This window comes from Pseudorasbora parva, chromosome 11 (genome assembly GCF_024679245.1).
Source record: "Pseudorasbora parva isolate DD20220531a chromosome 11, ASM2467924v1, whole genome shotgun sequence".
Classification (NCBI taxonomy): Eukaryota; Metazoa; Chordata; class Actinopteri; order Cypriniformes; family Gobionidae; genus Pseudorasbora; species Pseudorasbora parva.
Window position 1 is genome coordinate 40,141,044 of NC_090182.1, and position 12,352 is coordinate 40,153,395.

General features: G+C 38.9%; 1 protein-coding gene across 2 annotated transcripts in view; it reads right to left on the minus strand.

The window, feature by feature from the left end:
• LOC137093182 (C-terminal binding protein 1) overlaps nucleotides 1-10,026 on the minus strand; it is a 45,642-nt gene extending 35,616 nt beyond the window's left edge. Inside the window, exons 1-3 of one of the 2 annotated variants that reach the window (XM_067457928.1) lie at nucleotides 9,280-10,026; nucleotides 8,212-8,269; nucleotides 6,459-6,622 (exon numbers count right to left, since the gene is read on the minus strand). In XM_067457928.1, the coding sequence (XP_067314029.1) occupies nucleotides 6,459-6,516 (58 nt within the window). In that variant the 5' untranslated portion in view covers nucleotides 6,517-6,622; nucleotides 8,212-8,269; nucleotides 9,280-10,026. Of the gene's footprint in view, nucleotides 1-6,458; nucleotides 6,623-8,211; nucleotides 8,270-9,270 lie in introns of both variants that reach the window. The other variant, XM_067457929.1, reaches the window with a different exon arrangement.
• Nucleotides 10,027-12,352: the final 2,326 nt, after the last annotated feature.

A 12,352-nucleotide genomic window follows, 5' to 3' on the forward strand; every position in this document is an offset into this window, starting at 1 on the left:
GCAAAGCTTTACTTCCACCAAAGAAACGCCTGGAGTCGGCAGTCAGCTGAGCCCTCAGCGTGAGGTTGTGTTTTAAAACAATGTTATTTTAAAATGTATTTTTCCATGCCGCATCATGCAGATACAGTACAGAGATAAGCATTGCGTTTATTTAGTTTTTTTAAATATTTACAAACTTGTTAACTATAGCATGAATTATGATATATTCCGATTGCAAATATGTGGAAGTGAATGTGTTGTCGTTTAAACATCTTTATAATGATCATGTTAGATGATAACGCGCAATGAGTTCGGAGGATCTGTTTTCATCACGAAAATTCCTCAATTTTCCCCGATATACATAGAAGTGGCCAGTGAACATGGGAGAAGAACAAACCTTGTTTCATGCACAATGTCAGGGCAAAATGGCAAACAAATCCTTCATTCACTTGTCCCGAGTAAAAAATTTGCTTGTCCAGAAAAAAGTTCGATATTTTTTTTAATTTTGTGTGTGTGTGTTTTACTATAATTTATTCTGAAGCAATATTCTCACCAGTGCTCAATCAGCTTTGATATATTTAAATCTGCATATTTGTGAATTGTTATTTTTTTATTGAATCATTTCAAATTTGTGATATTTTTACCTTTTATAAAGGGCATTTTCCCCCTAATCTTATTAAATATAGGCTATGCTTCAGGTTTAATTTTATATTGTTAAATTTGATCAATACATTAAATTAAATTAAGACAATAAAGGCTGTTAACAATAAAATTAAATCATTTACACTGAAAAATTACAACTTCTTTAAATAATGTTTTAAGATTTGTAGTTTTGAATAGACAAATAAGACATGTTGGAAAGTATGTTTAAACCATAAACTGTAAAAAAAATGTTTAAACATGAAACTAAACCTCCAGTAGGTGAGTCTTAATGAGTCAGCCATTGAGTCGTTCATTCAAACGATTCATTCAAACACTGAATCGTTCAGTAACACATTTGTTGCTGTGAGACACGTTAAGGTTCTGCTGTAAACTATTTTCGCTGCTGAAATAGAAGAAAAGCACGCAATATTGCATCTAAAATGTAAGTGACTTTAAGTGAATGTAAATGTAAGGGAATGTTATTTAATTGTTAATGGAACTGTCATATGAAAGTGTCATTTTCAGTTGTGATGGTATTCAGGAAACAGCTTAAACTCTCTAGTGTTGCGATTTCTCCTCGAGGCTGCACGAGCGTCAACAGCGTGACCTTATTATCGTCAGTTCATTATACATTATCCACTATTGATCGCCACTTACACTAAATTAATGCACAATCATTCTTGCATTTTGGTGATTCGCTAGTTATTTTTTTGTTTTAATCAGGCTCTTGTCCGTCGGGCAAGTAAAATTCTTTCACTTGTCCCTTCAAAAAAATCCACTTGTCCCAGACAAGCGGACAAGCGTTAATTTCAAGCCCTGATATATGAAAAGCACTGAGTGCGTCATCTCTGGCTCAGCGGAAGCACGTTTGAATTTCTAGTCGTAGCTAGCATTACAAACTGCATGCACACTAGCGTGAAGAAGAGCGAAATAAACAAATGATTTCAGCTTATTCATATGGAAGATGGGCGCGAGCGCAGTCAGCGCACGTGTGCACGCACTGTCAAAGAGAAGCATGGCAACGGTAAGCGCATAGTTTGAGTTGACTCATTCAAATCGGAAGTGTGACAGCATTTCTGATGACTAATCACCACCACAGTGAGATGCTCCAGTCCAGTCAACTCCACCTGCATGTAAAAAGATAACAGGCCAAACCACACTGACCGGCGGATTTGCAACCCAACACGCCGTCGAGGGCGGTTGCCATGGATATCACAAGCATCGGTGTTTTCACAGGCGGGATGCTCATTTCTGTGAATTTTCCCGACCGACAACCGATGCTTATTAATTGATTATTAACCCTTAACTGGTAAGATTATAATAATGAATTGGCATTACATAAAAATAAAATTGACGAGTGTCTGTGGCACGTTAAAAAGACTTTTTTCATGTCTTTATTTTAATGTGCAAACAGCAGAACATACAGAACAGCTCAACAACAGAACCTAGATTCACACTAGAGCCCTACATTTATGCCCGAGTCCGACAGGTCCCGACTTTTTTACACCCTACAGGCCGGGCTTCGGGCCAATTTTCACGTCATACCTAAACGCTGGCCGGCATTCTGACCTTTTTTAGGCTTCCCCTTCATTTTATATTTATTTTATTAATTAAAAGAAACGATGTGCTGCGCTGATGGAAACAACATGAGACTATAATAGCTTACGCGACTGTCGGGACATGGCTCGCACAGGGTTATAGAGTCCAACAGCAGCGCACGTTTAACAGTAATGGCTTTTTTACAACTGGTTCCTTCATTCACTTTCTCTGACCAGGTATCTATCTGATTACGAAATGACCAGGAGTAGGGCTAAATGCCTTCCGGGATTCTTTTGAGACGTATTTAATTCCGATCATTAAACAAATCAATTTAGAAGGTGGTCTGAAAGCATTTTGTAAGCAAGTGTAAATGTATCTGGTTGTTTAAACCACAAGTGTAAATTTGACTCCTGGCAAATGGTTAAAAAGTAAACGTGTGTGAGAGCGTGTTATGTTGTAGTCAGATAGATATGATGGTGCTACTGCAACACGCATAGCCGCAAATGAGTAAAGCAAGTCAACGCATATGGCCATAAATGAAACTTAAAATAAGTCTCAGATGCTCAAAAACACAATCATCTTCAATACAAATGAATAAATGATCTTACCAGTGCTTAGGTCGCTCTCTCATATTGCGATCTTTGAATTTGAAATGAGCTGCTGAATAAAATGCATCTTGAATCTTTTGCTTTCATTGCTGTGAACACCGTTAAATATAGGCTATACCACGGGAATTGAAGATCTGATTTATATTCATTTTGCAGAGGTGTAAGGTAGATAAGACAAACTGCATATTATTTTATTATTTGTTTAGATTGTTTAGTGGCGTTGCGAGCTGTAGATCAGCCTGCCTCAGCTCGTCAAAAATGCCTTTTACTGTGGAGGTAATATTATAGTAGGCCTAGTAGCCTACATGTGATGCTACATGTGATCATTGGGATGCTTGAAGTGTTATATCTATGGATTTTATTATAGTCAATAGGGCTGAAGGATATATCGTTATCGTATCTATATCTAGATATGAACTTTCAAGATATTAATATCGAAAAAAGCAACAATATCGACGATATATAGATTTCTCCTCACCGCGCTCGCCCTGCATACAACTCTGGCAGTCACAACAAACATCAGTTTTACGAGTGCCCTTGAATAGGCCGCTAAAGCCAGCGCGCACACACTTACCAGGGACGTGGGAACTATATTGCGGGGGGGGGGGGCGTTTCCATGGCGACGTGTCATTGCTTGTCACGTGACACACTGCAGCAGCAACAGCGCTGAATGGATGATGATCTGCTTTTGTCAGTTTTCCTTTTTTATTCAGAATATTCACAAACGTGTTAGCTATGGCATGAAATATCTGATATTCCGATTGTCAAATACATGCAAGTGGAAGTATATTGTTGTTTAAACCCCTTAATAATGATCGCGTTAGTTGAGCTGTATGCGCGATGGGCGCCGCCGTGTTAGTTTGTGCCTCAGACGCAGTTCAGCGAATCGGATCTGTTGGATTTACAAACTATGTTTACAACACGTGAATTCATCCACTTCTCCCAAAATACTTAAAAGTAAGTGGCTGGTGAACTGGGAATAGAATAGAGTAAACATTGAAGTTACTTACACAATGTGTGTAATTTATCTGATATGAATAAAACGTGTCGAATTACAATGAAAAGGATTATTATTACCTCTTCCATAGACATCAGTGTGTATTTTACAAACTCTAAATGATTTTTTTTTTGTACTTCTGTGAATTTATATGTTTGAAAACTAAAATAAACAGTATGTGGTTGAAAACACTGAAAAGTTGTGGTATGACAGCTCTAAGCGCGTCTGTCTCTGGCTAAATTCAACATTTGAATTTAGCAGTCGATCGTGATGCACTTGATCATTCGCTCCAGGGACCAGCCTAGACTTATTACACCTGTGTGATCGTATGTGCAAAAGGCTTAAAAACAATACATTTTCTGACACAAATTTTTTAAATGTAAGCTTAAATCTTTTTATTTTTCTGAGAAATGCTTGGTTTTTACTGAACAGGTAGTCATATCGTATTGTATCAATATTGAGATATCTGGCATGAAAATCGAGATATAAAATTTTGTCCATATCGTTCAGCCCTAATAGGCAAGACAAGTCAAGAGGTGATTTGAGAGGCTAAATTGATTGAACGTGGTTAACTCACTGTCGGCCGCTGGTCGCTTAGTCGTCACTTAAAAAAATTAAAACTAAAATTTAACGAACAAAAAATTGCTCTTAATATTCTTCTAAATTAACTTAACAAATAAACAAAATATAACTAGTTTGACATTAAAAACAAAACTGAACTATTTTAATGGCTGCAACAATGCAACAGTGCTCATCGGTTAACGGTTAAACGGTCAATATGAGCATCCCTATTTCACAGCAACAGATACAATGGCTCTTCCTCTTCCAGAGAAAGACCAGCATGAGGATACATCCACAGACGCATTGCAGAACAAGGTATTTATTTGACCACCTCTTTCTCTAAATGCGTACATGATTTTCCCTCCTATAATTTGTTGATTATTAGGGCATATTTTTTAGGTCAGAGCAACTGCCCCTCAAAAATCCTGTGCACGTCCCTGATTGGAAGATCACCATTTTACAAAGAAATATGCAGAATTTTGTCTGAGAAATAAAAGGATGCTTATTTTATAATGTCTTAAATCTAATTTTGTTTAAAAATTGTGAGAAAATCGTCTTGCGAAATCAGAATTGGGAATCGTATCGCATCGTGAGTTGAGTGAATCATTACATTCCTAATAATTGTTGCATCCCTAGCGTGTTGTTGTAATTTCCACAGAAACAGGAACACAGGGCAGGACATTGAAATGCTCCGCCTTTAAAATAGCCAACAGTGGTTCGTTTTTCTATCACAGCTCAGCCAGAGCCGCAATTAGACAGGCACGGTTTAAAAGATTTACCCAAATGTTTCTAAAGCAAAACAGTGAACATAATAATGCCATAAAAAGTGTGTAATTTATGTTGGTGCATGGCACTGGTGTTCTCTTCTACTTATCAGTGCAGTTTCTTTGCAGAATTTAAATGGGTCCGATACGGTTTCTGGTCTGCACACTGTGCTGTCGTGTCTTTGCGACAGAGCAGACTGTGTGCACACTGCTGTGGTTTGCCTGACACTAATGTGAATCCAGACTTCATTCACCTCAATAGAAAGCATATTTACACTGTCCCCCTGGATAGTGCACTGTGCTATTCACCATGTAGAAAACTGATTTCAGCCACAGCGTCGGCCTATTTAGTGTAGGGGGTGGGACGCTTCAGATTATAGAGGGCATTTGATTGGACAGAAAATCTGATGAGAAGCTGAAGTGCAGAGTGATGTCATCAAAATCAGTGATCCATATTGCCAGAGTTTTGAACACTTATGAATGCGCAGTTTGTCGGTTTTGGAGCACACTAGCTTATAGATAACAGTAAGGCCAAAATATTCATACTAAAAGCCAAAACAAAATTTAATTTTGATTTCATGGGGACTTTAAGAGGTGAGACTATATTGTCCAAATCTAAAGAAAACTAGCTTTCAATATATTTGATGTAAGTGGCAGAAAATGGACAGGAGTTTCATTCATTTATTAATGTGCCATTTACACACAGGCACTGTTTTTTAATAACAGTAGTGAGTGTGTGTTGCCTGAGCCGCCCATGCCCAAACAGGAAGAAGAAAAGATAAGAGAGAACAGAGCTCAAAATGTCTAACAACTACATAACCTGCCACACAAACATTCACATAACCATATAGCCCATCCATTTACTCAGTGTTTGTCATTTCACAACTTCACATAGTACACTGACACACACAAACATTTGGACGATACATTTAGGTTAATACATAACAGTCCAATAATTAAAGCAAAGGCAAAACTGACTAACTATAGTGGCAACTCTAAATGACATGGTACATATCACTTTTTGAAGTTCAGCTTAAGACATAAAACACAATGCTTTTCAGGCCTGTGTATATGGTGGTGGATGCAAGGATTCACTTAAAGTCAACATGAAATCAAAAATGACCCATTTACATTCATTAAAATATAATAGCTCAACTTAATTTAACAAACAGGTGTCTGTGGAGAACTGATAACTATGCAACGCAATCTTCATAACCCAATCAAACCCAGTCCCACCCTAACTGTGGTCACATTATGGAGGTAAATTGGGTGCAAATGTTGTTTTGTTTAATTTAAGAGATTTGGGTTGTTGATGTTGAAAGTCAATAAGATATATCTTATCCATCTAATATGGTTACATCTTCTCACCTTCGCAGATGCGGTCGAGTCTCTGCCGCTTCACTTTGTGTTTGTCCATTAGAGCCATCGACTGGCAGTTTTTCAGTAAGACCAGCTACGGCCACAACACGATGAGGGAGAGAGAGGGCACAGCGCAGCGTTCAGTCCAGAAACCACCCAAATCCTTAAAATAGCTGCAGAGATCCATATCACAGGTTAAGATACAGAACAAAAGCACATTGACTACCTAAAAATGGAAAATTAAAGCATCATGCCTTTCATCTGGTGTGAAATACTATTTATTCTAGAAATGTTTCACGGTGAGGGTTGTTCCACCCCACAAATGACCTGATTGTTAAAGCAAGGTTGGGTTTCAATGCTATTTAATGCATTATGACTTACACTGTTAAAGGACAACTCTGGTGAGAAATGAACCTAGGGGTAGTTAACAGATGGTTACAGAGTAGATCATTCTCTGGGATGCGTTTTCATGAAAATCAAATGTAAAGAGTTTTTAGAGAAGGATCATGTGACACTGAAGACTGGAGTAATGATGATAAATTCAGCTTTGATCACAGGAATAAATTACACTTTACTATATATTCACAGAGAAAAAGGCTGTTTTCATTTGTAATGGTTTTTCACAATATGACAGTTTTAACTTTATTTTTGATTAAATAAATGCAGCTTTCGTGAGCAGTAGATAAACATTTAAAAAGCTGTCAGTTAGCACTGCATTATTCATATGATATAGGCCTACTTTATTGTTAATAAATAGCCTACATTGAGATGGCTTGAAAAACACACAAAGCATATATTGTCGCAATCGTCTGATTGTCATCGTCACGCTTCAGCTCATAGAAAAGAGAAAGCTGTCTTTAGCATCCCTGTTAACTTCCCCACCCTCGTGCAGGTAACGCCGGTTCAAATCCCGCTCGAAGCTTTACCTGGTTCAGCTTCTCAAATAACACTGGATGCAGTTTGTTATTCCAGAGCAGCAATGGAGTAGCCTAGAAATCTAGACGCACCCTAGCCGGAGCAAATCTAATCTGCCACGAGTGTCGTCTAGCAACTCTCATTAAACTTCTGAGCTGTAAAAAACAAACTCTGGTCCGGCCAATCACATCATGTATATAGTTGGTGGGCGGGGCTTAACATATTGATGGCAGATCATTGCGTGTTACTTGAAAATAAAGAAGCTGGAAAACGGCGGTCTTTCGAATCGGCTTTTGCCACGACTCTGGAAGACTTGGAGTTAAGCTTTTCTTTGAGAAAAGAATGGCACTGAAATCATTCTTAAAAAAGGAAGATGTGTTCTGAGTTTTGCCGACCGGATAGGGCGAAAGTTTAATCTATCAACTAGCTCCGCTTCACCTTCTTCGTTGCTCTGGTTGGTTGTAGCGCTACCCAATAAGAGTTTGAAAGACAACCGTTTATCCCGCCCCTCAGATTGAGCCCTGTCAATGGTGAGTTTCCAGACCAAACATCTTGATGTGGGTCTGGCTTGTCAGGCTAGCAATGGAGTTCTGAAAGTGTGACTAGATATGACCCTTTAGCTCCGCCCACTGCACACCTCCATGAGTTCGGCTGTTTTCGGAAATACTCTGTACAGCGTATCTATCGTTTATAAATCTGATAAAACTAAAAAACTCTTTGGAGATATGGAGGATGCAATACTACTCAATATGTTCTCAAGATTAACATGAGACTGGCAGAAACTGTGTTGTGTTATGTACCCTTTAAAAATAGTTCTGGGAAAATGTCAAATGAAACTAGAACCCACCTGATGATGTCAAAGCCAATCAAATACTCTGCTGACGTCACGGTCTTTATAATGGCAGCTGAAGGGGGAGAACATCAAACAAGCATTAGTTATGAACCGGGGCAGAGCGTAGAAAACTGGCTTTCACTTAAAATCATAAGAAAACCTAGTTACTTCTATATCATGATGAGGCATTTGAAAGAGGAAAAACGCCCATTTCTCAACTAACATTAATGCTGTAGTGTTAATACCGTTTTAAACTCGCTTACTGCAGGCCATTTCAGTGAACAGTTTGATCCAATCAAAATATCCGTAAAACGAACACGCTCAGAATCAAGAATATTTCGCATGTAACGTTAATGTTATGTTTTGACGATGTATGTTTTGACTCAGCAGACGATAACTTCGTGATTGTTAACTTCTGTCTCATTTCGCTTGGTTATTTCTCTTTCGTGATGTTCAACGAACAAACCTGAGTGTGTAGAGTGGCTCAGGACACTAAAAACTACAGAAGAGCACATAAATGAAGCGAAACCTCCATAAATCATGACAAGCGTCGTGTCGCCGCGTCTCGAGCGCTCTTCGCTCGCGAGATTGCAGAACTCAGCGCGCGCGAGACCAACGGCTGCGGTCTCAAACAGTCGCGTTTAACGGAATAAGCTCGCAGTTTCGTTGATTTTAGCGGCTGCGATGTAGTTTTGTCGCGCCGCTCGCTCGCTTCAAGTTCTCCAGTTAGCGCCGCGCTAGCTAATTAGCACATGCAGCAAGACACAATGCAAATGACTACACAATTAACCTCCAAACCCACTAGACAAAACACGCAGAGGAAAACAAGAGCCTATTTGTGTTTTTTATCGCCCTTATAACTATATTAATCCCTTATAGCTTAGCTTCTCTAACTGTGAATACACACTGAGAAAGGCGCTTAGACTGGTTGCTAACTGAGCTACCAAACATTAAACACACACACAGAGTGTGAGAGATACAGTCATAATGACACACTGGAGTCTCACAGCGCACACAACCGCGAGTCTGATGTCCGTAACGTGTCAAAGGTAGTCCAGAAGCAGGGTAACGCACCCCACTCACCCGAAAAAGCGTCTCTGGAGGTTGATGCACGGGTCAGTGTGGTCACGGTAGGTGAATCAACTCTTCCCCGCTATCACTCGCCATGAAATCTGCACAGAAAAGGAAGTCGAGGCCGCACAGACAACGTGCTGTGGAAAGAGCGAGTATTCAGAGCAGAGACATGAGCCCCGCGCGGACGAGCGCCTTCCGCAGGTCAGTCCGTGGTATTGCGGTCCAGCCAGTGTTGCCAACTATTTAAGAAAGTAGCTAAAGCCTATTCAAAAAGTAAAGAATAGCGTCATGCGTCAATTAGCATATCCGTGACGTCACCACGTCGTACTTGCGTCCTGCCTGCCTAACGAGTTTATCTTCTAATCCGTGCACACATAGCCTACTGTATTTTAAACCAATATAACATAGCCGACTGTCCAATAATGTGTGTAAAATAATCTGAATTGAGAGAGGTCTGGCTGGAAACTGGATGGGCTAAAGTTTTGTGACAGTGAATAATATAAGTGATAAGCACAAGAGAAGAATGGAAATCATAACTAAATCATTTACATACAAAATGAAGCAGATAAATAAAATCTGTGGATCCCCCACTAAATAAATGAAAAAGGTAATTGCAATGGGTTTTTTTCCGCACAATTCTGACCTTTTTCGTGTTGCGACTTTTTTCTTGCAATTCTGAGGAAACAAAAGTCAGAATTGCGAGATGTAAAGATGTGAACTTGCAATTGTGAATTTATAACTTTGAATTTTGAGGAAAAGGTCAGATTTGTAAGATGTAAACTTGGAAGATTTTTTTTCTTGCAATTCTGAGAAAAAGCTCAGATGTCGAGAAAGAAGTCAAACTGTGAAATGTAAACTCGCAATTAGAAATGTATCACTTGCAATTCTGAGAAAAAAAATGCAGAATTCTATATGCTCAAATTCAGAATTCCAATTATGACTTTTTATCACAAAATTTGGATTTGTTTCTGGGGGGTTGAGAAACATTTTGAGAAAGTCAAAACTGTGAAATGTAAATTCTGAGAAAAAAGTAACAATTGAGAAGAAAAATTCAGAATACTTTCTAAAACACATAATTGTAATTGTGACTTTTTATCTAACAATTTAGAAATTTCCCCTTGCCATTGTGTCTTTTAATTTAAAACAAAAGTCAGAACTGTGAGATATAAACTTGAAACTCAAAAAATTAGAGAAAGTCGAAAATGTGAGATGTAAACTCACAATTAGAATGTATTTTTTTACAATTATAATTATTAGAAACTTGCAATTCTCAGAAAAAAGTCAGAATTGCAAGATATAAACTACCAATTGTGAGCGAAAAAGACTGTGAGAAGTCTAAAAAAAAAAAAGTTTCTTTGTTTCTTATTCCATGGTGGAAACAAGCATCCAAAATATGGAGGTTGATCGAGATTCATATGGGAGAGAGGGGTAAGATGTGTCAGTAGGTAAGCTGTCTCACCCCCCTAAATTTGCATTTTTTTTCAGATTATCATTTATTTAGAAAGAGCCCTCTATACAGCTTTAAGCAGTTCATATATAATTTATGTTGATATATTGTGTAAAACCATATTCTAGCCATGAATTATTAAATTAAGCATTTCCACACAATGGTAGTTGTGGGGTAAAATGTATTATCAGATTCTTTATGGTAAGATGTATCAGTGACTAAGCTATAAGTGATAGTAATCATTGTATCTAAAAGTAGTTCTATCTTAGAATAAACTGACTTAATTAACCAAATACATTTTAACCTGTAAATTAACAAGCATACCACTCAAAACCTTAATATTTCTGAACCTAAATTGACAAACTAGAGCATTGGTTTTCTACCTTTTTGTCTGTGCAGGCCAGTCAAGTTCCTCCACACTAAACTCGCTCATCCATGTATTTATTGACCTTGCTTTGTGCACTGGTGCACAGTCATGTGCGCAGTCAGAACAGGAAGGGGCCATCTCCAAACTGCTCCGGCACAGTTAGGAGCATGAAATTCTCTTAAATGTCTTGGTATGTTGAAGCATTAACAATTCATTTTACTGGAACTAAGGGGCCAAGCCCAACCCCTAAAAAACAACCCCACACCATAACCCCCCTCCACCAAACTTTACACTTGGTACAATGACGTCAGGCAAGTAACGTTCTGCTGGCAACCGCCAATCCCAGACTCGTCCATCAGATTGCCAGACCGAGAAGCGTGATTGGTCACTTCAGAGAACATGTCTGCTCTAGAGTCCAGTGGCGGCGTGCTTCACACCACTGCATCCCACGCTTTGCATTACACTTGGATGCAGCTGCTCGGCCATGGAAACCCATTCCATGAAGCTCTCTACGCACTGTTTGTGAGCTAATCTGAAGGCCGCACAAAGTTTGGAGGTCTGTTGCTATTGACTCTGCAGAAAGTTGGTAACTTCTGCGCACTGTGCGCCTCAACATGCGCTGACCCCGCTCTGTGATTTTTAGGGGGTCAACCACTTTGTGGCTAAGTTGCTGTTGTTCCCAATTGCTTCCAGTTTGTTATAATATCACTAGTAATTATAGAAATAATACCACAATATTGAGGAAATTTCACAGGTGGCAACCTATTATGGTACCACGCTTGAGTTCACTGAGCTCCTGAGAGGGACCCATTCTTTCACAAATGTTTGTAGAAGCGTCTGCATGCCTAGTGCTTGATTTTCTACACCTGTGGCCATGGAAGTGATTAGAACACATGAATTCAATGATTTGGAGGAATGTCCCAATACTTTTGGCGATAGATAGATGGATGGATAAATAACTTTTCTGAACCTAATAATTCAAAACCACTGACCAACAGGAGAACTACCTGCAGATGTAATGGATGATTCAGTTGTATTACATAACCGAATGACAGCAGTGTAAGATTAATAATAGAAACACTGGAATTCTGGAGCACCTAAAATCACACGTACTGTGTGTGCAGATTCAGATCTGTGTGGATAGCAGCTTTTCTGAAGCCTAAGGCTACCCCAACCCCCTTTACATCGTTGATACCAATATATTTAAGTGTTTCAGTCAGTTTCTTACTCTGCTGTCTACATCTTAGATGGTCGCTTCTCCATGCACA